General features: G+C 38.5%; 2 protein-coding genes across 2 annotated transcripts in view; both read left to right on the top strand.

Annotated features, from left to right (window-relative positions):
- The window catches only part of LOC106093702 (uncharacterized), a 383,456-nt gene that overhangs the window by 332,028 nt on the left and 24,623 nt on the right, over nucleotides 1-26,805 (top strand). The window lies entirely within an intron of this gene.
- Nucleotides 11,375-17,254, top strand: LOC131995674 (uncharacterized). Its single transcript, XM_059364531.1, has 4 exons — nucleotides 11,375-14,680; nucleotides 14,765-14,939; nucleotides 16,092-16,371; nucleotides 16,762-17,254. The coding sequence occupies exons 1-4, from the start codon at nucleotides 11,375-11,377 to the stop codon at nucleotides 17,252-17,254; spliced, it is 4,254 nt and encodes a 1,417-aa protein (XP_059220514.1).

The raw sequence follows: 26,805 nt of genomic DNA, 5'->3' as shown, positions 1-26,805 counted from the left end.
TATCCAGGGACTCCAAAAAATCTGCCACACACCTCGACCTCACCATTCTTAAACCCAAGGCCTTGAGCGTTGCCATACTGTCCATAAAAATCCTAAGTTGTGAGTGCGATAAATCCCTTATTAGAATTTCTCTTGCGGCTACTGTAATGGCAGAGACCTCTGCCTAAAGGCCCTTCACTCGTTGGGCAGTTTCAGAGAAACCGATATTGAGCGCATCGGAGTAGATTCCCAATATAGTCCCTGACTCCATTTTGGAACCGTCAGTCAAGATCAAGGTCTCATCTTTCCTGATCTTCTCATCGCCCTCCATGCAGTACTCTCGGGGAAACGAATCCTAAATGTCCTTATCCCAATCGGCATCGGTGCCAGTTAGTCCGAGAACCTCCTCAGTTTACCCTCCACATCCATACAACCAGAATGGAACTGTGGCCACACCTGTTCCACTTCAACATGCCGAGCTTCCTCAACCTTGGTGGCGCAGTTCTCAATACAAGCCCCAATAGGCAATATATTCAGCAACGCTTCCAGACCTGCCTGCGGTGCCGATCTCTGTGCAGTCAGTCTCTGGATTTTCTCAAATTTCCACGTACGAGTCCTCTTATCAACGACCAACTTACGAGTGCCCCATAGGTCAGTATTGGTCTCACAACGGCCGTATGCATCCAACAAATTTACCCCTTCACTTCCTACTAGGATGGCTTGCTACCGCACATTCTCCTGCTAGAGTTATAGCTGCATAGTGTCACCACTTTTCTCCGTGTTATTGATGCAGGACTATACTAATTTCGTCATTCTGTTTGTAACTACTCGAAATATTCGTCTGAGACCCCATAAAGTATATATATTCTTGATCGTCGCGAAATTTTATGTTGATCTAGCCATGTCCGTCCGTCAGTCCGTCCGTCCGTCCATCTGTCTGTCGAAAGCACGCTAACTCCGAAGGAGTAGAGCTAGCCGCTTGAAATTTTGTACAAATACTTCTTATTAGTGTAGGTCGGTTGGTAGTGTAAATGGGCCATATCGGTCCATGTTTTGATATAGCTGCCATATAAACCGATCTTGGGTCTTGACTTCTTGAACCTCTAGAAGGCGCAAATCTTATCCGATTGGAATGAAATTTTGCACGACGTATTTTGTTATGATATCCAATAATTGTGACAAGTATGGCTTAAATCGGGTCAGAACTTGATATAGCTGCCATATAAACCGATCTGGGGTCTTGACTTCTTGAGCCTCTAGAGTGCGCAATTCTTATCCGATTTGAATGAAATTTTGCATGACGTATTTTGTTATGATATCCAACAATTGTGCCAAGTATGGCTCAAATCGGTTCTAACCCTGATATAGCTGCCATATAAACCGGTCTTGGGTCTTGACTTCTTGAGCCTCTAGAGGGCGCAATTCTTATCCAATTTGAATGAAAGTTTGCACGACGTATTTTGTTATGATATCCAACAATTGTGCCAAGTATGGTTCAAATTGGTTCATAATCTGGTACAGCTGTCATATAAACCGATCTTGGGTCTTGACTTCTTGAGCCTCTAGAGGGCGCAATTATCTTCCGATTTAACTAAAATTTTGAACGTAGTGTTTTGGTATTACTTTCAACAACTGTGCTAAGTATGATTCAAATCGGTTCATAATCTGGTATAGCTGTCATATAAACCGATCTTGGATCTTGACTTCTTGAGCCAATTGAGGGAGCAATTCTCATCCGATTTGGCTGAAATTTTGCATGAGGTGTTTTGTTATGACTTCTAATAACTATGCTAAGTATGGCATAAATCGATATAGAACCTGATATAGCTGCCATAAAAACCGATCTGAGATCTTGAATTCTTGAACCTCTAGAGGGCGCAATTCTCATCCGATTTGGCTGAAATTTTGTACAAGGGCTTCTCCCATGACCTTCAACATACTAGTCTAGTATGGTCTGAATCGGTCAATAGCTTGATACATCTCCCATATAAACCTATCTCCCGATTTTGCTTCTTGAGCCCCTACAAGGCGCAAGTCTTATCCGAATGAACTGAAATATTACACACGCTCTTACTTGTTTAATCTATTTTTATACCCACCACCGAAGGATGCGGGTATATTCATTTTGTCATTCCGTTTGCAACGCATCGAAATATCCATTTCCGACCCTATAAAGTATATATATTCTTGATCAGCGCAAAAATCTAAGACGATCTAGACATGTCCGTCCGTCTGTCCGTCTGTCTGTTGAAATCACGCTACAGTCTTCAAAAATGGAGATATTAAGCTGAAACTCTGCACAGATTCTTTTTATGTCCATAAGCAGGTTAAGTTCGAAGATGGGCTATATCGGACTATATCTTGATATATCCCCCATATAGACCGATCCTCCGATTTAGGGTCTTAGATCCATAAAAGCCACATTTCTTATCCGATTTGGCTGAAATTTAGGACAGTGAGTTGTGTTAGGCCCTTCGACATCCTTTGCCAATTTGGCCCAGATCGGTTCAGATTTGGATATAGCTGCCATATAGACCGATTTATCGGTATTAAGGTTTTTGGGACAATGAGTTGTGTTAGGCCCTTAAACATTCTTCTTCAATATGGCTAAGATCGGTCCAGATTTGGATATAGCTGTTATATAGAATGATCTCTCGATTAAAGGTTTTGGGGCCATAAAAGACCCATTTAATGTCCGATGTCGCCGAAATTTGGGACAGTGAGTTGTGTTGGACTCTTTGATATTTTTTCTGCAACATGGCTCAAATCGGTCCAGATTTTGATATAGCTGCCTCATAGACCGATATCTCGATTTAAAGTCTTGGCCCAAAAAAGGCACATTTATAATCCGATTTAACTGAAATTTGATACGTTGACTTATGTTAGGCTTTTCTACATCCATGTTGTATATGGTTCAGATCAGTTTCTTTTTGGATATAGCTACTAAAAGGACCAATATTTTGTTATACACAATTGAACGATGACTTGTATTCATTAGTATTTGGTCTAAATCGGATCATATTTCGATATAACTGCTGTGGGACATATGGTATGCAATTTTCATCGGATTTTGATGAAAGGTGGTTTAGGTGGGTATCCAAAGTTCGGCCCGGCCGATTTTAACGCCTTTTTACTTGTTTCATTTGAAATATGCCTTGATATTGCCAAATATTATAAAACATCAAGTGTTGGCTCTTGGCCTGGACATTTATATTTTATTTATACTTTATAGAAATTCCATTTTCTTTGTTAAACCATAAGTGTTGACACTTCAAATAACACAAATAATAACACACATCAAGTGAACGTATACGTTATATTAATACAGAGGCCAATGGAACGTATAAGTGTTACAAAACCAAGCAAACCATACGTCACAGGACAAGAAATTCCCTTTTGTAAGAATTTTCAAATAACTTTCATATTTATGTTTATTTAATTTCATACTCCACTCTCTGTATTTTTTTCTTTATGTGTACTCAAGCCTTACAATATTTGCTTTCCATTACAGATTTGTTTTCCTTCTCCTTAGCTCCATCTTGCTTTAAATTTTTGGCTATTTCTTATTGCCTTTAAGCAGACAAAAAGCACCATTATACAGCAAGTGTACACATTTATTCTCTTTATCAGCTATACGTTATAGCAATTTTTCTCATAGTCTGCTCAACTTTCTGGTCTGACTCACAATAGCAGTGTTTGCCTTACGTTTTGGTTCCATTTTGCTTCTACTTATTCTTCTTGGCTGGTTTTTGTATTTATATCCTTTTGGCAATTTTCAATTCGTTTTCAATGGAACAAATTTTGCCAGTTCTTAGCTGGAAACACAAGTTTTCAATTTTGCCATAAATGTCTTGCAAAAAAAAAAAAATATTTTGTTATAGCTATTGCTTCTATGGGATGTTTCTTTTTCTTTCTCAATTCTTAACATTTTCTTTTTTTACTTTTCTCCATATATGAAAAACAAAATGTAAAAAAAACTAAAACTACAGTATAATGTTCTTTTGTTATCAAATCAAAGAGGATATTGAACTTAATTGTCTAGATTTAAATAAGTAATCTTTGTGTGTTCACGTGTGGAAGAAGGAGATGCCATAGACTTTTGAGAATTGTATGCAAATGTAAGTAATGTAAATGTATTGTAAGAATATAATGGAAATATTAGAACTGTTAGAAAAGCTTAAGAGAATTGTTCTCAAGATCCTATATAAATGCAATACTTGAGACTATAACACGTAGATAAATTCTATAAATCTCTACAGGGTTTGTGCAAGTGGAGGCCATAAACCCTTGCTCCAATATTGGGATTCGTGCTCCACTCTAAAATAGTTTCAATTGATTCGCACTGACTTTCAAGAATATAAATTGTCTTCATCGGTCCCAGGTGCAGGGCACTTTTTTAAGTACACGGTACTTCTTTAAGTAAAGGGTACTTTTTTAGGTACACGGTACATTTTTAAGTACACGATACTTTTTCAAGTATATGGTCCTTTTTTTCAGTACACGATACTTTTTTAAGTACACTGTATTTTTTAAAGTACACTGTACTTTTTTAAGTACACTGTACTTTTTTAACTACACGTAATTTTTTAAGTACACGGTATTTTTTTAAGTACACTCTACTTTTTAAATACACGGTAATTTTTAAAGTACACTGTATTTTTTTTTGAGTACGCTGTTCTTTTTCAAGTATACGGTCCTTTTTTAAGTACACTGTCCCTTTTTAAGTGCACTGTACTTTTTTAAGTACACTGTACTTTTTTTAAGTACACTGAACTTTTTTAAGTACACTTTTTTAAGTACTTTTTTTAAGTACACTGTACTTTTTTTTAAGTACACTGTACTTTTTTTAAGTACACTGTACTTTTTTTAAGTTCACGGAACTTTTTTTAAGTACGCGGTACTTTATATAGGTCACTATAGCTCAGAGGTTAGCATGTCTGCCAATTACGCCTTGGTTCGCACCCTATCGAGAACCCCCAAAAACAAAAACAAGTAAAATGGCATTAAGTTTGGCTGGGCCACACTTTGGATAACCACCACCACGTATATATATATTGGGTTGCCCAAAAAGTACTTGCGGATTTTTCATATAGTCGGCGTTGACAATTTTTTTTTTCACAGCTTGTGGCTCTGTAATTGCATTCTTTCTTCTGTCAGTTATCAGCTGTTACTTTTAGCTTGCTTTAGAAAAAAAGTGTAAAAAAAATTTATTTGATTAAAGTTCATTCTAAGCTTTATTAAAAACGCATTTACTTTCTTTTAAAAAATCCGCAATTACTTTTTGGGCAACCCAATATATCTACATCTGAACAGAGTTTTCTCGAAAAGATCGTTTGAAAATTGTTGTTAGTGCAGATATATATGTGCCAAGTCGGCGATAAATATGTATGGGTGCTACATCCAAATCTGAACCGATTTTGTTAAAATCTCGCAGATATGTTAGGATTAGTAACAATGCAATCAGATCGGTTGAAAATTGTGTTTAGTACGGCCTTATAAGTGTAAATCGGGCGAAATATATATAAGAGCTATATGTCCAAATCTGTGCCGATTATAATGAAATTTGGTATATATGTTTAAATGAGTAATAAAACAAGTAACAGTGTGCTAAGTTCAGCCGGGTCGAATCTTGGGAACCAACCACCATGGAGTCTGCTTCAATATGGGCACAGTTATTGGAAGTCATTGCCGGGGCTCAAGCAATCAAATCGGGAGGTCGGTTTATATGGGAGCTATATGAGGGTCTGGACCAATTTAGACCGCAATTGACACAGTTGGAAATCATAACAGAACATTACGTGCAAAATTTCAGCCAAATCGGACAAAAATTGAAGTTTCCAGGGGCTCAAGAAGTCAAATCGGGACATCGGTTTATATGGGATCTATATCCAAATCTGAACCGTTATGGCTCATTTGATATCCCCAACGACCTACATCACTACTAAGTATTTGTGCAAAATTTCAAGTAGCTGGCTTTGCACATTCGACCGCTATCGTGATTTCGGCAGACGGACGTACGGACGGACAAACATGGCTAGATCGACTAAGAATGTCGAGACGATCAAAAATATATATACTTTATGATGCCCTAGGTCAATATTTCGAGGTTTTACAAACGGAATGAGTACATTAGTATACCACCATCTTATGGCGGTGAGTATAACAATGCGTGCCAAATTTTGTGCAGATCGGTTGAAAATTGCAGTTACCACGGCCATTTAAGTGCAAATCGGGCGATACATATATATGGGAGCTATATCCAAATCTGAACTGATTTTAAGATCTGTAACAAAACAACCTGTGCCAAAGTTTGTGCAGATACGTTGAAAATTGTAGTTACTACGGTCATTTAATTACAAATCGGGCGATACATTTATATTAGAGCTATATCCAAATCTGAACCGATTTATACCAAAATCAATAGTGTTTGTCCTAGGGCAAAACAAGTGACATGTGCCGAATTTCGTGACGATGGGACAGCAAATACGACCTGTACCGTGATTACAAGGATAAATAGACTCACAGACGGACAAACGGACATGGCCAAATCGAATGGGAAAGTGATTCTGAGTCGATCGGTATACTAGCAATGAGTCTGGCTCTTCGTCTTCTTAGCATCGAAAACACGTTAATTTTCGAAGGACTAAATCTAGGTGCTTTAAATTTTGCAAAAATTCTTCCCATTAACGTAGGTCCGTTGAGATTGTAAATTAGCCATATCGATCAATGTTTTGATATAGCTCCCATATAGATCAATTTTCCGATCATATTTCTTGAGCCTCTAGAGGGCGTAATTCTCATATAATTTGGCTAAAGTTTTGCGCAGTAATTATCCCCACCACCATAGGATGGGAATATACTACCTAGTTATTCCGTTTGTTGGACCTCGAAATATTGATGTAGCACCCCATAAAATATATATATTCTTGATCGTCTGATCGGACGGACATTCCATGTCCGTCCGTTCGTCCGTCTGTTAAAATAAAGGTCGAAAGCATAGAGTTAATCGCTTGAAATTTTGCACAGATATTTGAGATTAATGTAGATCGTTGGGGGTTGCAAATGGGTCATATCGGTTCAGATTTGGATATAGCTCCCATATAATCCGATCTCCAGATTTGACTTCTTGAACCCCGTGGAAGCCGCAATCTTGTCTGAAATTTTGCACAAAGTGTTCTGTTATGACTTCCAACAAGTGTGCCAAGAACGGTCCAAATCGTTCAAGAACCTAATATAGCTCCCAAGTAAACCGGTCTCTTCATCGTCCTTGTTCGGTTCCTAGAGCTTTAATTTTTGCTGGTTAGACAGAAGTTTGGTATGTTGGTATTGAAGTTGGTATTTTTAGCAGAATCCATGGTGGTGGGTCCCCAAGATTAGGCCCCGCCGAACTTAGCACGCTTTTACTTGCTTTTTCTTTAAGCTCTCACCACCTAATACGTGCCAACTATGGGTTGTGCCGGTCTAAAACGAGATGTGGTACAGTGAGACCTCTCGACATCCTTTTTCATTACGGCCCAGATCGGTTCAGATTTGGATATAGTCCGATATATCGATTTAAAGTCTTGGGCCTATCATAGGCGCATTTATATTCCGATTTCTCCGAAATTTGGTATAGTGAATTTTGTTAGGCTCCTCGAGATCCCTGTACAATACCGCCCAGATCGGTCCAGATTTGGATATAGCTGACATATATACCGATATCCTGATTTAAGGTTTTCTACTCATAAAGGTGAATTTATTAACCGATTTTAGGCACAATCACATGCGTTAGGTTCTCGACATTCGTATCGAATATGGTTAAGATCGGTCTATATTTCGATATAACTGTCATATAGACGGATGTTTCAATTTATGGTGTTGGACACATAATAGGCGAATTTATTATTAGATTTCGCTGAAATTTGGTATAGCGAGTTGTGTTAGGCATCCTTGTTCAATACGGCCCAGAACGATGCACATTTGTATATAGCTGTCATATAGACCGATCTCCCTATTTAAAGTTTTAGGCCCATAAAAGGTGTATTTAATAACAGATTTCGCTGAAATTTGGCACTAAGAGTTCCTTTCGACATTCGTACCGAGTATGGTCAAGATCTGGCTATATTTGGATATTGCTGCCATATATACCGAACTCCCGATTTCAATTCTTGGGACAATATAAGCACGTTTATAAATCGATTTCGCTGAAATTTGACACAGTGGGCTGTGTTAGGCTCCTCGACATTCGTGTTCCATATGGTTCAGATCGGTCTATATTAGGATATAGCTGTCCTTAGGCTCATAAATGATAAAATTGTTTCCCGGTGAATTTGGTACAATAATTTGTATTAGACTTTTACAATACCTTCCTTAGTATGGTGGAGATCTGAATATATTTATTTAGACATAGCTGCATTATGACGAAAGGTGGTTAATATAATGGGTTGCCTAAAAAGTAATTGCGGATTTTTTAAAAGAAAGTATTTAAATGCTTTTTTAATAAAACTTAGAATGTACTTTAATCAAATATATAATTGTCATTTTGTTCTATAACCTTTTGCCATCTTCCTGGCAAATTTAGTATTCCACGCTCATAGAACTTCTGGACTTTATCGGCAAAAAACTGAACCAAGTGCGATTTTATAGCCTCATCATTGCCGAAAGTTTTACCATTTAAGGAGTTCTGCAAAGATCGAAATAAATGGTAGTCTGATGGTGCAAGGTCAGGGCTATATGGTGTGTTTACTGTACTTTACCCTTATTTTTAAGAAATGAAATAAGTTTGAACTTTGATAATAACTCAAAAATATTTTAATATGAATCAGTATGTATTAACTTTACAGTACATAAATTTTTCCCCCTATTTTTAATATGTATTGATCTGGCAATTAGGGCTCTTTCTTTTATCTCGTTGGCAGTTCGCATATTCTACGAACTGGCCTGTCAAGTAAAGACTAAGCATAGGGTCTCTTCTTGTCTCAGCAGCGAACCAAATCACATCTCACCTAAGTATAAATAAAAGTACAAATGTAAGTTGTTTGAAAAAAGGAGCATTTTTATTTCCCTTATAACTTGACTGCAATATTTGGTATTGTGTCTGACCACAATCCCGTGGTTTCCTACTCGTTTCCCACAACTCCTTGGATCTTTCCAATTTTGAAAAGAATTGTTTTAGATCCATAGTATCAACTCCCGATACTCTTACCTTTTCCCATCCTCTGGGTAAAGCGATTTTCTCCCACCATTGGTGTAATGGTAATTCATAAATTTATTTATTTATGAACCCATTTTTAAATCTAAATGTTTTATCCCCATAAACTTTAACATGGTCCATTCGAGCCTTGCTTGTTATCTGGCAACCTCACCTTTACTAAAAAGTGCAACGAAGTAAAAAGTGACAGCTAGTGCTGAACACGTTTTAACACTATTTCCCGTATTCTCGCATTCTTTAAATTGCTACTCAATATCAATTTTTTGCGTGAAGAAAAAGTGTTTTGACAAAATATTCGCTGAATATCAATTTTTTTCGGGAATAAGAAAGTGTTTTGTTTTTGATAGTTTTTGCTGGACAGAACAGTGAAAATTAAAAGGATAGAAAATATTAAAGGAAACGCAAGAAAGCCGGAAAGTATATCAGCATTCCATTTGCCAATCCAGATTCCCATCTGTTGTGTTCCCCCTACTGGATAGGGATTGGTCGTCAAACGTTTTTTTTTTTTTTTTCACAAAAACGTGCAATTCTATTATTTGAAGCAGGGGTGTATCAAAGGTTCACCCCCTCACCGACATTGGACGAAAACCGCATGCTGCAATGCTCCTCTTGCCCACGGTCGTCGCAGCTGGATCTTTCATCCCACAAGTGGTACTTCACATGGAATTAATTCTCTTCACTTCAAAGTAAGTTTCCAAATTATTCCTATTTTATTATCACAAATACAGTCCATTTACTTATCCGTACACCACCCCCCTACTCTGGGGCTCCCGAAAAGTGTAACTCAATTCACTTAACCATTTACATATCCATTCCCCCCATCCCCTGGGGCTACCCGAAAAGTGTAACTCAATTCACTTAACCATTTACATATCCATTCCCCCCATCCCCTGGGGCTACCAGGAAGTGTAACTCAATTCAATTAACCTTGAAACAACGGTCTAATATACGAAAGAAAAAGAAAAAATAAACAACAACAACTTACGACTCAAATGTTGACATCCACTTGGAGCCCACATTAACATTTGCAAATAAATCCCCCAAATCAATTCTTGCTTGCGATCAGTGACTACTAAACTATATAACATTCGGTTTAACATTCAATGTTAGCACTCATTGCTTAATGTGGTTCTGAACGTGGGTGTTAAATTCCCACTTAATATGTACTACACACAGTAACATACATATTGTTATCCGAGGACAGTGCTATTCAAATTGTAAAAACTCTCTCGAAACAATCATTAACAAATGTTAAATTATTTTACCTCAAAATATTATATCAACAATTTGTTTTGCATGAACTCCAACTTAGCTTATTTGGGTTCGGATCTTCGGTGCTAGAAACGATAGCTTAATCGACCAAACCCAAAACATACATATTTTATCAATTTTATACGAAGTGTTGGTTAACATTGTTAAAATGAATGTACATATAGACGAAGGCTCAAAGTGAGAACAGTTTTACAGACCCTTGTGAATTTTGGAAACATTTGAAAAGCTGTTATGAAATTTTGCTTGTGTAACTGGGAACAGTTCGTTTTAATTTTTAAGCAGTAATTCAAACTATTATTGCCTTTACATTGAATGTCAGTGGCATATTCAAATTGGAAACAGTTTTTACATTTTTATGAACCAACAACAGTGTAAAAATCGGGCTTATAAATCTTTATTGATACCTTGTGGCGAAATTGGGAATAGTTTTCCTAAATACAAGAATTTTTTAAGAAACCATCGTTCAATTTTATATGTGAATAAGGAAATAGGTCTTTGAAAGATTTTATGTATCAAACCCCTTGATATTGAGATATTTATATTAGAACGAAGAAATTTTGTCCACACTGGGAACAGTTTTGAACCTATTACCTTTTTGAATTATATGGTACAAAGAACGAGAACAACCCCAACGTTAATTATTTATTTTTTATATTTGTGTCACTTCCATAATAGATATTATTATTTTCTGTATTTGTGTCACAAATATATACCGTCTTTTACATATATATATAAATAAATATAACAAAAATACCCATATTCTCTTATAGGTTTGTCCTCTCTGAAAACCCTTTTTATTATTTTTATTACTTTCTTTTACTCAAGCCTAAAGTTTTTCAAAACTTTGAGGGCACTTCCATTCCTTGGAAATTGCAAATTAATATTTTCATCCAGTTTTGATATATTTCCTTTCGGAATATCCCTTTATCCACAATGGAAGAATTCATTTTCGATTCTGATAATTTAATAACATTTTCTGCTAGCTTTGGCGACACGCCCGTGGAGGACCTTTCCGATTCTCGCCTTGAAGTTGCTCTTCAGGAGCTAAATGATAGATGGACAATTCTTCAAAAGACTTATAGGACACTTTGTATTTCGAAGGACTCAAATTCTGATGAGGGGCTGCTACAGTCAGCTAGAAAGAAGTTTGTTAAATGTACAAGTGACTTTCAGTCTTGTAAAGCCAGGATTTTGGACTTGCAAAAGACCCTCATAAACCCCTATAATTCATCCTCTTCTCCTGTTTTAGAAAGTCCAATTATGGACAACTCTGTTCCCTGCATAAAGGTCCCTCCTTGCGACACAGAGATCTTCTATGGGGGCTATGAGGAATGGCCCTCATTCAGGGACATGTTCTCCGCAGTGTATGGAGAACATCCCAGATTATCGGCCGTACAAAAGTTGTATCACCTTCGTTTGAAGGTAAGAGGCCAGGCGGCACTTATTGTGAAGAAATATAAGCTCTGTGGAGAGAATTTTGCTCTGGCGTGGGATGCTTTAAAGACTCGTTACGAAAACAGGAGAATTTTGGTTGACAACCAACTAAAAATCCTCCTCAATTTAAAGCAAATCCCCTCCGAAAGCAGCGAGGCCCTTCAGGAAATCCAGGCTACAATAAATGATTGTTTGGCCGCTTTAAATGCTCAGAAAATTTCCACAGCCGATTGGGACCCTATCCTCGTGTTTTTGTGCTCTACAAAACTCCCACATGAAACCCTTTCACTATGGGAACAGTCATTGAAATCACATAGGGATCTCCCCAATTGGGACCAAATGGATACCTTTCTTTCCAATCGGTATGAGGTGGTCGAAAGACTCAATAGCATCCAGGGCGCCAAGAAAGGGAACAGTAGAAAACAGGATTCTGATATTCATGCTTTCAATACAGAAAGTAAAGCCCAATTTCCCTGTAAGATTTGCAACTCCAACCATTCTCTTCGAAGCTGCCAAGAATTCCTAAAAATGAGTCCCCAAGCTCGCAGCGAATTTGTACGGCAGAATAATACGTGTTTAAACTGCTTGTCATATACACATATTCGGAGCGATTGCAAAAGCAAATTTCTGTGCACAACGTGCAAGAAAAACCACCATACGCTCTTGCACTTTCCCAATTCCAACACCAAATCTTCTCCAAACAAGTCTAACGTAAATACCACAAACCCTGTTGACGTAAACTCTCCTATTGAATTACCATCCACTTCCACTCCTAGCCAAGACTTTTACCAAGTGACCCAAACGTCGTCTCATTATGTTTCCGAGAACAACCAGCTCTGCGAGAAAACCCTTTTGCCAACCGCTTTAGTCTCCATAATCCATAATGGAGACACATTTAGTGCTCGTGCTTTTCTTGACCAAGGGTCAGAAAAAACCTTTATCTCTAAACGTTTGCAGCAGCGTTTGTTGCTTCCAACCGAACCAATGAATTTTCAAATACGGGGAATGGGCGGCGGTGTAGTGGCAAACTCAAAGTCCTTTTGTAAGCTCACCCTATATTCGAGGAAACATGACCACTCGCTGGCCATCCAAGCAATTGTCGTCCCCAAGATAACCCGACTACTGCCAAACTTTTTTGTCCCTCAATCAGATTATTCTTATGACGATTTATCTGATTTAGATCTGGCTGATCCTGAATTCTTTTCTCCTGGACCCGTAGATTTGTTGATCGGCAGCAATGTCATGCCAAAATTACTTCTTGATGGGGTCAAGAAGTTGCCAAATTCTCTTTTGGCCCAAGCGACTATATTTGGGTGGATAATTAGCGGTCCATTAGAAACCCTCAATTGCTCATCATTCGCTATTGAAACCACCGAAACTTCTGAGGATCCGATAAGCCAACAACTGCGATTGTTTTGGGAGCAGGAAGAGATTCTTTCAAGCCCTCCTATATCCCCAGATGATGAGTATTGCGAAAGTTTTTTCTGTCAAACCACCACTCGAAACGCAGAAGGTCGATACATAGTAAAACTTCCTTTTAAGTCCGAAAATCACAAGGAACTAGGTCTAGGCATTTCACGACATATTTCCCTTATCCAGTACTTGCGTATGGAACAGTCTCTAGGCAGGAAACCAGAAATGGCGAACACATATTACAATATATTAAAGGAATATATTTCCCTTGGCCATATGGAGGAGGTTACGCCTCATGAAATTTCCAAAGACTCATCTCAAAGTACATACTACCTGCCCCACCATGCGGTCCTTAAGCCTGACAGTCGTAGTACAAAAGTGAGGGTTGTTTTTAACGCCTCTCAGCGAACCTCCTCAGGAAAGTCCCTTAATGACGTGTTGTATATCGGTCCATCCCTACAATTAGACCTTTCGACTTTGATTTTGAACTGGCGTCTGTATAGGTACGTTTTCAGCGGTGACATCGAGAAGATGTACCGCCAGATATTAGTTCACAAGGACCACACGAACTTCCAAAGGATACTTTTCCGGCCAGAACCCACTAGTCCCATTAGAGATTATGCCCTTAATACCGTGACTTTTGGTGTTAGTTCAGCCCCCTACTTGGCAATAAGGACAATTTTGCAGTTAGCTCGTGATTCAGCGGATATACACCCTCAGGCGTCTCAAATTTTGCAGAGAGAAATTTACGTCGATGACGTCCTCTCAGGAGCACACAATATAGCCTCAACTATTGATTCCCTATCACAATTAATCAAAGTCCTAAGTTCAGCCGGTTTTCCTTTCAAAAAGATAACTTCAAACTGCCCACAAGTTATAAATTCCGTCCCAAAGGATTGTCTGTTGGATACGAATTTTCTAAAGTTCAATGAAACTAGTTCGGCAAAGACATTGGGTATCCAATGGAACGCCCTCAACGACCAATTTTCGTATCAAGTTGCAAATATATCGCCCTCTGAAGCTATAACTAAAAGGCAAATATTATCGGCTTCTTCGAAGCTTTTCGACCCAGCTGGTTGGATTTCCCCAATAATCATCCAGGCAAAATTCCTTTTGCAACAGCTGTGGTTGGAAGGGACCGATTGGGACGAGAATGTAAAGCCCTCCTCTCTATTAAAGTGGAATAAATTTGTCGTAAATCTTTCCCAGCTGGCTGATATAAAAATACCTCGCTGGATCAATTTTGCCCCATTATATCATACGCAGATACACGGTTTCTGTGACGCCTCAGAAAAGGCGTACTGTGCTGCGGTCTACTTGAGAACTCGAACGGAGGATTCTGTCCAGTGCCACCTTCTTGTCTCCAAAACGAAGGTCGCTCCTATTGATCCAGTCAGTCTCCCAAGATTGGAACTTTGTGGAGCCGTTTTACTCTCGAAATTAATGAGACAACTCATAACCTCTCTCCCAATTCAGAACTACGATATGTTTCTCTGGTGTGATTCGTCCATTGTACTGGGCTGGCTGGAAAAACCACCTAATACGTGGAAAACTTATGTGGCCAACAGGACTTCCAAAATCCTCCACAATGTTGGAAACTGCATCTGGCGTCATATACGCTCCGCAGATAATCCAGCAGACCTAGGATCCCGTGGGTGTAGCTCTGTTGATCTCATGAATAACACATTGTGGTGGCATGGACCGACATGGCTTCTTGGCCCCCCCGAGGATTGGCCAAAGTCCAGATTCTTATCTGAGAATCCACCAGAAATGCGAAGGATAAAAGTATTTCACACGTTCGATGACCAATCCGACACATTAGAAAGGTTTTCAAAATGGGACAAGGCCATACGGGTTCTTGCTTATGTTTTCCGATTTTACTCCAAAATCTCAAGATCATTTGATTATCCCCCATTCACAACACCCACTATTTCCTTTCAAGAATTTAATTTGGTGAAAAATCGACTCATTACCTTAACCCAAAAAAGGTATTACGCATCAGAGTATCACTCTCTTTGTACAGCTAAAATAGTTAGCAAGAAAAGCTCACTTTACTCCCTTAACCCCTTTATTGACTCAGACGATACCATAAGAGCAAATGGAAGGTTGGTCAATTCAGATCTCACTTATAACGAACGTCATCCAATTATTTTACCGGCTCAATCGAGATTTTCTGAACTTTTTGTAAAATTTACACATGAACTCCTCATGCATGCTGAACACTCTCTTATGCTCAGGACCATTAGGCAAGAGTATTATATCTCAAGGCTGCGACCACTCATAAAAAAGTGTATTAGAAACTGTAAAACGTGCGTCATATACAAGCAAAAGGTTCAATCCCAAATCATGGCTGCACTGCCACCCGAAAGAACCAATTTTTCCCTCCCTTTTACTGTGACTGGCTTGGATTTCGCAGGCCCCTTTTCCATTAAGACTTCCATTGTTCGACAAGCAGCATATCATAAAGGATATGTCTGTATTTTTGTTTGCTTTTGCACAAAAGCGTTACACCTTGAGATCTGCTCTGATCTCTCCTCCAATTCGTTTATAGCAGCCTTTACAAGGTTTGTGGGTCGAAGAGGCCTACCGAAACAACTTTATTCTGACAACGGGACAAACTTCGTGGGAGCTGAAAGAATCCTTCGAGAGTCCTTTGAACACTTTATAAAGTCCTCATTCAAGGACATCTCTGAAAAGTACTCATCCCACGGTTTTAATTGGTCCTTTATCCCTCCAAATGCCCCACATATGGGAGGGATTTGGGAAGCTGGAGTAAAATCCTTTAAAACTCTTTTCCGAAAAGTGGCACATAATTATAAGTACACCTTTGAAGAGTTCTCCACTCTATTAATTCGTATTGAAGCTGTTTTGAATTCTCGGCCACTATCACCTATGACCGATGATCCCCACGAAATATTGGCATTGACACCAGGACATTTTCTGAGGGGTGCCCCATTGATGGCCTTTCCAGAAACACCCTCAGAACCCCTTTGTTTAACAGATAGATGGGATAAACTCAAGGCTCTTCAGCACCAATTCGCTCGTCGATGGAAGGACGAGTACTTGAAAGAACTCCACAGAAGGTACAAGTGGAAAAATGTAAAGGACGATATCTCTATCGGCCAACTCGTTGTCATTAAAGACGAACTTCTCCCACCATGCGAATGGCGATTAGGGAGGATTAAGAAAACTTACTACGGTAGCGATGGTCATGTTAGAGTGGCGGATATACGTACACAGATGGGTGTTCTCACAAGACCAATAACGAAGATTTGCCTTCTCCCCTCGGACACGAAGACTTGTAGTAAAAATCCTTCAACATTCCTACAATATCCTAAAATCCCAAAATAGTTTACTTTCCCAAAATCATTTGAAAATCTCCTTTTTCAATAAAACATCAGAGGTGTCCAGTATATGCTCCATTTCTTATTAAAGTTTTTGTAAAATGTTGCAAATCTTTATCATTTATCCAGAGAAATATTCCATTATAGGGGTCCTAAAAATTCAAACCTACACCAGTGTCTCATCTGCCGTAAGTATCATCCGTTGAAATACTGCAAAATGTTCTTGGCAATGAGCGTTAAGGATCGGCGTCGAGCTGTGCGAGCTCATGGGTATTGTATGAATTGCATGGCAAGATCACATGATTCAGCAGGCTGTACATCACCGGACTTGTGTCAGAGCTGCGGCCATGCACATAATACACTATTGCATCTTCCTATTACAGATCGTATACAAGCTAGACCTTCCAAAAAATGTGAAACTCCAAGAAATGTACGCTCTAATGTCACAAGGCAAAATAAATCGGTGAGAAACCAAAATGGAATTAACAGACGGAATTTAGCCGAGTGTAAACGACAACGATCTCAACAAAAGACAACCTCTTCACTTCCTCCCACTACAAATTTACGGCGATGTGTGCAGATTGCGATGATGGCATTGGATCGTCTGCAAAGGACTCTTTAAGGACATTAGACCTTCTCTCTTTGGCCAATACTGGCCAAGGGGGGCAGGATGTTTACTGTACTTTACCCTTATTTTTAAGAAATGAAATAAGTTTGAACTTTGATAATAACTCAAAAATATTTTAATATGAATCAGTATGTATTAACTTTACAGTACATAAATTTTTCCCCCTATTTTTAATATGTATTGATCTGGCAATTAGGGCTCTTTCTTTTATCTCGTTGGCAGTTCGCATATTCTACGAACTGGCCTGTCAAGTAAAGACTAAGCATAGGGTCTCTTCTTGTCTCAGCAGCGAACCAAATCACATCTCACCTAAGTATAAATAAAAGTACAAATGTAAGTTGTTTGAAAAAAGGAGCATTTTTATTTCCCTTATAACTTGACTGCAATATTTGGTATTGTGTCTGACCACAATCCCGTGGTTTCCTACTCGTTTCCCACAACTCCTTGGATCTTTCCAATTTTGAAAAGAATTGTTTTAGATCCATAGTATCAACTCCCGATACTCTTACCTTTTCCCATCCTCTGGGTAAAGCGATTTTCTCCCACCATTGGTGTAATGGTAATTCATAAATTTATTTATTTATGAACCCATTTTTAAATCTAAATGTTTTATCCCCATAAACTTTAACATGGTGGATGCATCAAAAGTTCCCAGCCAAGCTCACTCAGTTTTTGGCGAGTGACCAAAGATGTGTGCGGTCTAGCGTTGTCCTGGTGGAATCTGACACCTGTACGATTGACCAATTCTGGTCGCTTCTCCTTGATGGCTGTATTCAATTTGTCCAATTGTTGACAGTAAACATCCGAATTAATCGTTTGGTTCCTTGGAAGCAGCTCAAAATATACCACACCCTTCCAATCCCACCAAACAGACAGCATAACCCTCTTTTGGTGGATATCAGCCTTTGAAGTGGTTTGAGCTGGTTCACCATGCTTGGACCATGATCGTTTTCGACTAACGTTGTAGTAAACAATCCATTTTTCATCTCCAGTTATGATTCGTTTTAAAAACGGATCGAATTCATTGCGTTTAAGGTGCATATCACAAGCGTTGATTCGGTTTGTTAAATGAATTTCTTTCAATACATGTGGTACCCATATTAAAATTGATGCCAAACAAACAAATGTAAACAAAATTTCGCGCACTTTTTTCTAAAGCAAGCTAAAAGTAACAGCTGATAACTGACAGAAGAAAGATGCCAATTACAGAGTCACAAGCCGTTGAAAAAATTTGTCAACGCCGACTTTATTACTACTATATTACCGACAATTACATTTTGGGCAACCCAATACATTTCATTTGAGGCTCATCTAGCTATGATCGAATTATATTCTCATTTGGGGGTGGGACGATCCCCAATTACATGGACCTATTTTTTTTTTATACCCACCACCGAAGGATGGGGGTATATTCATTTTGTCATTCCGTTTGCAACACATCGAAATATCCATTTCCGACCCTATAAAGTATATATATTCTTGATCAGCGTAAAAATCTAAGACGATCTAGGCATGTCCGTCCGTCTGTCCGTCTGTCCGTCTGTCTGTTGAAATCACGCTACAGTCTTTAAAAATTGAGATATTGAGCTGAAACTTTGCACAAATTCTTTTTTTGTCCATAAGCAGGTTAAGTTCGAAGATGGGCTATATCGGACTATATCTTCATATAGCCCCCATATAGACCGATCCGCCGATTTAGGGTCTTAGGCCCATAAAAGCCACATTTATTATCCGATTTTGCTGAAATTTGGAAAAGTGAGTTTTGTTAGGCCCTTCGACATCCTTCGTCAATTTGGCTCAGATCGGTCCACATTTGGATATAGCTGCCATATAGACCGACCCTCCGATTTAGGGTCTAAGGGCCATAAAAGCCAAATCTTTTATCCGATTCCACTGAAATTCGGGACAGTGAGTTGTGTTAGGCCCTTCGACATCCTTTGTCAATTTGGCCCAGATCGGTTCAGATTTGGATATAGCTGCCATATAGACCGATCCTCCGATTTATGGTGTTAGGCCCATAAAAGCCACATTTATTACCCGATTTTGCTGAAATTTGGGACAGTGAGTTTTGTTAGGCCCTTCGACATCCTTCGTCAATTTGGCTCAGATCGGTCCAGATTTGGATATAGCTGCCATATAGACCGACCCTCCGATTTAGGGTCTAAGGGCCATAAAAGCCACATCTTTTATCCGATTCCACTGAAATTCGGGACAGTGAGTTATGTTAGGCCCTTCGACATCCTTTGTCAATTTGGCCCAGATCGGTTCAGATTTGGATATAGCTGCCATATAGACCGATCCTCCGATTTATGGTGTTAGGCCCATAAAAGCCACATTTATTACCCGATTTTGCTGAAAATTGGGACAGTGAGTTGCGTTAGGCCCCTCGACATCTTTCTTCAATTTGGCCCAGATCGGTTCAGATTTGGATATAGCTGCTATATAGACCGAGTTCTTGATTTAAGGTTTTGGGCCCATAAAATGCTCATTTATTGTCCGATGTCGCCGAAATTTGGGACAGTGAGTTAAGTTAAGCCCCTTGATATACATCTGCAATATCGCACAGATCGGTCCAAATGTAGATATAGCTGCCATATAGACCGATATCTAGGTTTTAGGTTTTGGGGCCATAAAGACGCATTTATTGTCCGATGTCGCTGAAATTTGAGACAGTGAGTTTAGTTAGGCTCTTCGACGTCCTTCTTCAATTTTGCCCAGGTCGATCCAGATTTGAATATAGCTGCCATGTAGACCGATCTCTCGATTTAAAGTCTTTGCCCCATAAAAAGCGCATTTATAATCCAATTTCACTGAAATTTTACATAGTAACTTATGTTAGGCTTTTCAACATCCGTGTCGTATATGGTTCAGATCGGTTAATTTTTAGATATAGCTACTGTACTTATTACTATTTGGTCCAAATCGGAACATGTTTTGATATAACTGATATGGATCATAAGGTATGAAATTTTCACCGAATTTTGATGAAAGGTGGTTTACATATATACCCGAGGTGGTGGGTATCCAAAGTTCGGCCCGGCCGAACTTAACGCCTTTTTACTTGTTTTTCAAATGAAACGTATTCGGGACTAGACTACGATAGTCCCGAATACGTTTCATTTGAGATGTGCAATATGTTTGTTTGGGGGAGTTTTTGGGGATGGACGGCTTCTCGCATACTTGAACCCAATTTTTAATATCATATTCGTATTGTACTCCCCAATACATTTCATTTGATACCCATATTGTACCTATCGGTCCACTTTTTATTTTTAGTGGTGTTTTTGGGGTAACGGTGGAGGGTCCGCCCCCTTTCAATATCAACAAATTAAAAAGCCTTTTCCTCTTTTCTGACCATTTTCGTAATCTACTCCCGAATACCTTTCATTCGAGTCCCATATTGTCATTATTGTGTAATAAACCTAATTTAGGGGGTTTTGGGGTCGTGGCGGCTCCCAAGTTACTTGGATCCAATTATTAATATGAAATTCGTTTTCTACTCCTGAATACCTTTCATTTAAATCCCATATTGTCCCGATCGGTTCACGTTTATTTTGGGGTCGTGCTTTTAGGGTAAGGGGAGGGTCCGCCCCCCTACCGATATCAATAAGTTATATAGCCTATTGCTCCTTCCGGATCATTCCCCACAATCTGTGAAAATTTGAAAGAAATTGGTTCAGCCGTTTTGGAGCCTACAACAAACGAACAAACAAATTTACAAACCCACAAACAAACAAACAAAGAAGCAAACAAACAAAGAAGCAAACAAACAAACAAACAAACAAACAAACAAACAAACAAACAAACAAACAAACAAACAAACAAACAAACAAACAAACAAACAAACAAACAAACAAACAAACAAACAAACAAACAAACAAACAAACAAACAAACAAACAAACAAACAAACAAACAAACAAACAAACAAACAAACAAACAAACAAACAAACAAACAAACAAACAAACAAACAAACAAACAAACAAACAAACAAACAAACAAACAAACAAACAAACAAACAAACAAACAAACAAACAAACAAACAAACAAACAAACAAACAAACAAACAAACAAACAAACAAACAAACAAACAAACAAACAAACAAACAAACAAACAAACAAACAAACAAACAAACAAACAAACAAACAAACAAACAAACAAACAAACAAACAAACAAACAAACAAACAAACAAACAAACAAACAAACAAACAAATAAACAAACAAATAGGGCCATGTTTTAATACAGCTGCCATATAAACCGATCTTTGACCTTGACTTCTTGAGCCACTAGAGGGCCCCATTTTGCTGAAATTTTGCATGTGTTGTTCTAGTATTATTTCCAACAATTTTGCTAAGTATGGTTCACATCGTTCTATAACGTGATATAGCTGTCATATAAGCCAATCTTGGATCTTGACTCCTGATACAGCTCTCATATAAACCGATCTCTCGATTGCACTTCTTGATCCCCCAGAGGGCGTAAGTTTTAAACTATTTGGCTGAAATTTTGCACTAGGATTTTTCCTATGACTTTCAATATACGTGCCAAATAAGGTCTGATTCAGACGATATCCTTATGTAGCTCCCATATAAACCAAACTCCCGAGTATAGTTCTTGAACCTGTAGATGTCACAATTTCTATCCAATTGGGCTGAAACTTTGCACAATAACTTCTTCTGTAACCTCCAATATACGTGCACAGTATGAGCTGAATCGGTCTAAACGCTGATCTAATTCCTATATAAACCGAATTTACTTCTTGAGTCCCTAGAAGTCGCAATTTTTATCCGATTTGGATGAAATTTTACACAATGACCTCTTCAGGATATCCGGTCGATACCCTGATATAGCTCCCATATAAACCAAGGCTTCAATTTTTATCCGCTTTGGCTGAAATTTTGCACATTGACTTCTCCTACTTTTACTATGATCTCGTTTCATAATATGATATAATTTCAATAGCGAAGCAATTCCTATCGACTATCCTTTGTTTGTCTATAAAAAGAAACCGGACAAAGAACTTGACAAATGCATGGTGGAGGGTAAGATTCGGCCCGGCCAAACTAAGCCCGCTTTAACTCCTTAGCTTTAACCACCTTAGGATAGGAGGTATATTCATTTAGTCATTCCGTTTGCAACACATCGAAATATTAATTTCCGACCCTACATGGTATAAATATTTCGGATCGTCGTAAAATTCTAAGACGATTTAACGATGTCCGTGTGTCTGCCCGTCTTTCCGTCTGTCCGTCCGTCTGTTGTAATCACTCTACAAGCTTAAAAATTGAGATATTGAGCTGAAATTTGGTACAGATACGTTTTTTTGATGCACGCTGGTTAAGTTCTTGAACGGGCCAAATCGGACCATATTTGGATATAGCTGCTATATAGACAGATTTTCCGATAAAGGGTCTAATACCCATAAAAACTTCATTTTTATCCCATTTTGCTGAAATTTTAAATAGTGAGTGGTTATAGGCCTCCCGGCATCTGACCCAAATATGGCTCAGATCGGACTATATTTAGATATAGCTGCCATATAGACCGATCTGCCGATAAAGGGTCTGAAGCCCATAGAAGCTTTAGTTTTTATCCGCTGAAATTAAAGAAAATGACTAGTTTTAGGCCTACCAACATCTGACTCAAATATAGCACAGATCGACTTCTATTTAGATATAGCTGCCATGTAGACCGATCTGCCGATAAAGGGTCTGAAGCCCATTTAAGCATCGTTTATTGCCCAATTTCGCTGAAATTTGAAACAGTGGGTTATTTTAAGTCTCCCGACATCTGACCTAAGTATGGTTCAGATCGGACTATATTTAGATATAGCTGCCATATAGACTGATCTCCTGATAAAGGGTCTGAAGCCCATAAAAGCTTTATTTTTTAACTGATTTCGCTGAAATTTGAAACAGTGAGTAGCTTTAGGCCTCCTAACATAGGACCCGAATATGGTTCAGATCGGACTATATTTAAATACAGCTGCCATATAGACCGAGCAGCAGCAGCATTCGAGTCAGCAATAAATTGGTATACTCAGCCTTACTCCTAGTTTTACTCTCCCCCCTTTTTTATACCCACCACCGAAGGATGGGGGTATATTCATTTTGTCATTCCGTTTGCAATACATCGAAATATCCATTTCAGACCCTATAAAGTATATATATTCTTGATCAGCGTAAAAATCTAAGAAGATCTAGACATGTCCGTCCGTCCGTCTGTCTGTTGAAATCACGCTACAGTCTTCAAAAATAGAGATATTGAGCTGAAACTTTGCACAGATTCCTTTTTTGTCCATAAGCAGGTTAAGTTCGAAGATGGGCTATATCGGACTATATCTTCATATAGCCCCCATATAGACCGATCTGCCGATTTAGGGTCTTAGGCCCATAAAAGCCACATTTATTATTCGATTTTGCTGAAATTTGGGACAGTGAGTTGTCTTAGGTCCTTCGACTTCCTTCGTTAAATTGGTCCAGATCGGTTCAGATTTAGATATAGCTGCCATATATACCGATCCTCCGATTTTGGGTCTTAGGTCCAGAAAAGCCAAATTTATTATCCCATTTTGATGAAATTCGGGACAGTGAATTGTGTTAGGCTCTTCGACGTCCTTCGTCAATTTGGCTCAGATCGGTTCAGATTTGGATATAGCTGCCATATAGACCGATCCTCCGATTTAGGGTCTTAGGTCCATAAAAGCCACATTTATTATCCGATTTTGCTGAAATTTGAGACAGTGAGTTATGTAAGGCCCTTCGACATCCTTCGTCAATTTGGCCCAGATCGATCTAGATTTGGATATAGCTACCATATAGACCGATCCTACGATTTGGGGTCCTAGGCCCATAACAGCCACATTTATTATGCGATTTTGCTGAAATTTGGGCCAGTGAGTTGCGATAAGCCCTTTGACATCCTTCGTTAATTTGGTCCAGATCAGTCCAGATTTGGATATAGCTGCCATATAGACCGATCCCCTGATTTAGGATTTTAGGCCCATAAAAGCCACATGTCAGAATTTTTCTCTACTCTAATGAGAAACACTCTATGGCTTTTGCAAAAATCCCAGTTAATAAAAAGATAACAAACAAAACAAATGACAAAACCTAGAGACAATTGTCCGGCCATGGCATTATAAAAATTTTGCCCCAAAACCTAAAACAAGAAGCAGCATAAAACAATTTATAACATTTTGTCTTGGTTTTGTAAAGCAAAACTTTTTGGATATCCTAGCAGACCTTATGTACGTGCCGGAAAAAACATTTGTCTTAGATGTGAATGCCATTGGAAAGTGTTACACGTAGCATTTAATAACGTCAATGCAAAGTAAAGACGCATTTTGTCATATCTCCAAACATGGCAGTCAGTTTCGTTCACTGTGCCATATAATTATGGCCAGGACAGAGAGAAACTTTTGTTTGTTTCTTTTTAATTTTAGCATTTTTTGTGGTCTGTAGGACCAGTGAAAATATTTTCTGGAAACTACCAGCCAAACAATTAGAAGCCTGGCCCTTGCTGGTCTCCAAGGAATGAGAAAAATAAAAAAAAGCTAACTTTTAAATATCGTATTTAGGTAGCTGTCTGGAGCGTTTATTTGATGGGTTTCCAAGGGAACCTAGGGGGCACAGAACAAAAAAAACAAAAACCTCGACTAGTAGCTATGAATGCTTTGGGGGCATAGCAAGCTTCCAAAGTGACAAAATTCAAAATTTCGCCTTCCATCCTTTAAAGCAACAATTTCCCCCAAAAAGCTTTGGCTGACATTGTTATTGTCCAAAGGCCAAAATACCGGAGAATTTTATTTATTTTTTTTTTTTAACTTGGCCAACGCCGTTTTTGTTGTTGACCATAACAAACAGGAATGTGTTGGTAATTTTTTGACAAATTCTCCTTAGAGGTTGCGAGGGTGATTATGAAAATGAGTGGCGAGGGGTAGAAAACATCATCTAACCCCCTAAGAAGAGCAATCCTAGAAAACAAACACTCACAAACTGTATGATGGCTATCAAGAAAATTGTCAAATTTTCCAAAACGAACTCCAGAGGGATTACATGGCATGAAAAGAATTTCTCACCAATTTTAGCTTAACAAGAAAGAAAAAAAAAAAACAAAAAAAAAAACTTTTTATGTTTGATCATCCTTAGGGATTTCTTAGAAATAAATATTTGCGTTAAAAAATCAATGTTATTACAAAGTTGTTAAAAAAGTCATAGGTCATGTGCGAAAATATTTAAGAAAAAAACAAGTAAGAGCGTGCTAAGTTCGGCCGGGCCGAATCTTATATACCCTCCACCATTGATCGCATTTGTCGAGTTCTATGCGCGGTATCTCTTTTTAGACAAACATAGAATATTGAATAAGAACTGTTATCCTATTATAGCTATATCAAGTTATAGTCCGATTCGGACCATAAATGAATGCTGATTGGCATTGTAGAAGTCATTGTGTAATATTTCAGTTCATTCGGATAAGAACTGCGCCTTGTAGGGGCTCAAGAAGCAAAATCGGGAGATAGGTTTTTATAAGAGCTGTATCAAGCTATTGATCGATTCAGACCATACTAGAAGGTCATGAGAGAAGCCATTGTACAAAATTTCAGCCAAATCGGATGAGAATTGCGCCCTCTAGAGGTTCAAGAAGTCAAGATCCAAGATCGGTTTATATAACAGCTATACCAGATTATGAACCGATTTGAATCATACTGAGCACAGTTGTTGAAAGTAATACCAAAACACTACGTGCAAAATTTCAGTTAAATCGGAAGATAATTGCGCCCTCTAGAGGCTCAAGAAATCAAGACCCCAGATCGGTTTATATTACAGCTATACCAAATTATGAACCGATTTGAACCATACTTGACACAATTGTTGGATATCATAACAAAATACATCGTGCGAAATTTCATTCCAATCGGATAAGATTTGCGCCTTCTAGAGGTTCAAGAAGTCAAGACCCAAGATCGGTTTATATGGCAGCTATATCAGGTTATGAACCGATTTGACCCATACTTGGCACAGTTGTTGGATATCATAACAAAATACGTCGTGCAAAATTTCATTCCAATCGGATAAGATTTGCGCCCTCTAGAGGCTCAAGAAGTAAAGACCCAAGATCGGTTTATATGGCAGCTATACCAGATTATGAACCGATTTGAACCATACTTAGCACAATTGTTGGATATCATAACAAAATACGTCGTGCAAAATTTCATTCCAATCGGATAAGATTTGCGCCTTCTAGAGGTTCAAGAAGTCAAGACCCAAGATCGGTTTATATGGCAGCTATATCAAAACATGGACCGATATGGCCCATTTACAATACCAACCGACCTACACTAATAAGAAGTATTTGTGCAAAATTTCAAGCGGCTAGCTCTACTCCTTCGGAAGTTAGCGTGCTTTCGACAGACAGACGGACGGACGGACGGACGGACAGACGGACGGACAGACGGACGGACATGGCTAGTTCGACATAAAATGTCGCGACGATCAAGAATATATATACTTTATGGGGTCTCAGACGAATATTTCGAGTAGT

Source organism: Stomoxys calcitrans, chromosome 1, assembly GCF_963082655.1.
Source record: "Stomoxys calcitrans chromosome 1, idStoCalc2.1, whole genome shotgun sequence".
Classification (NCBI taxonomy): Eukaryota; Metazoa; Arthropoda; class Insecta; order Diptera; family Muscidae; genus Stomoxys; species Stomoxys calcitrans.
This window is presented reverse-complemented; position numbering and strand designations above follow the sequence as displayed.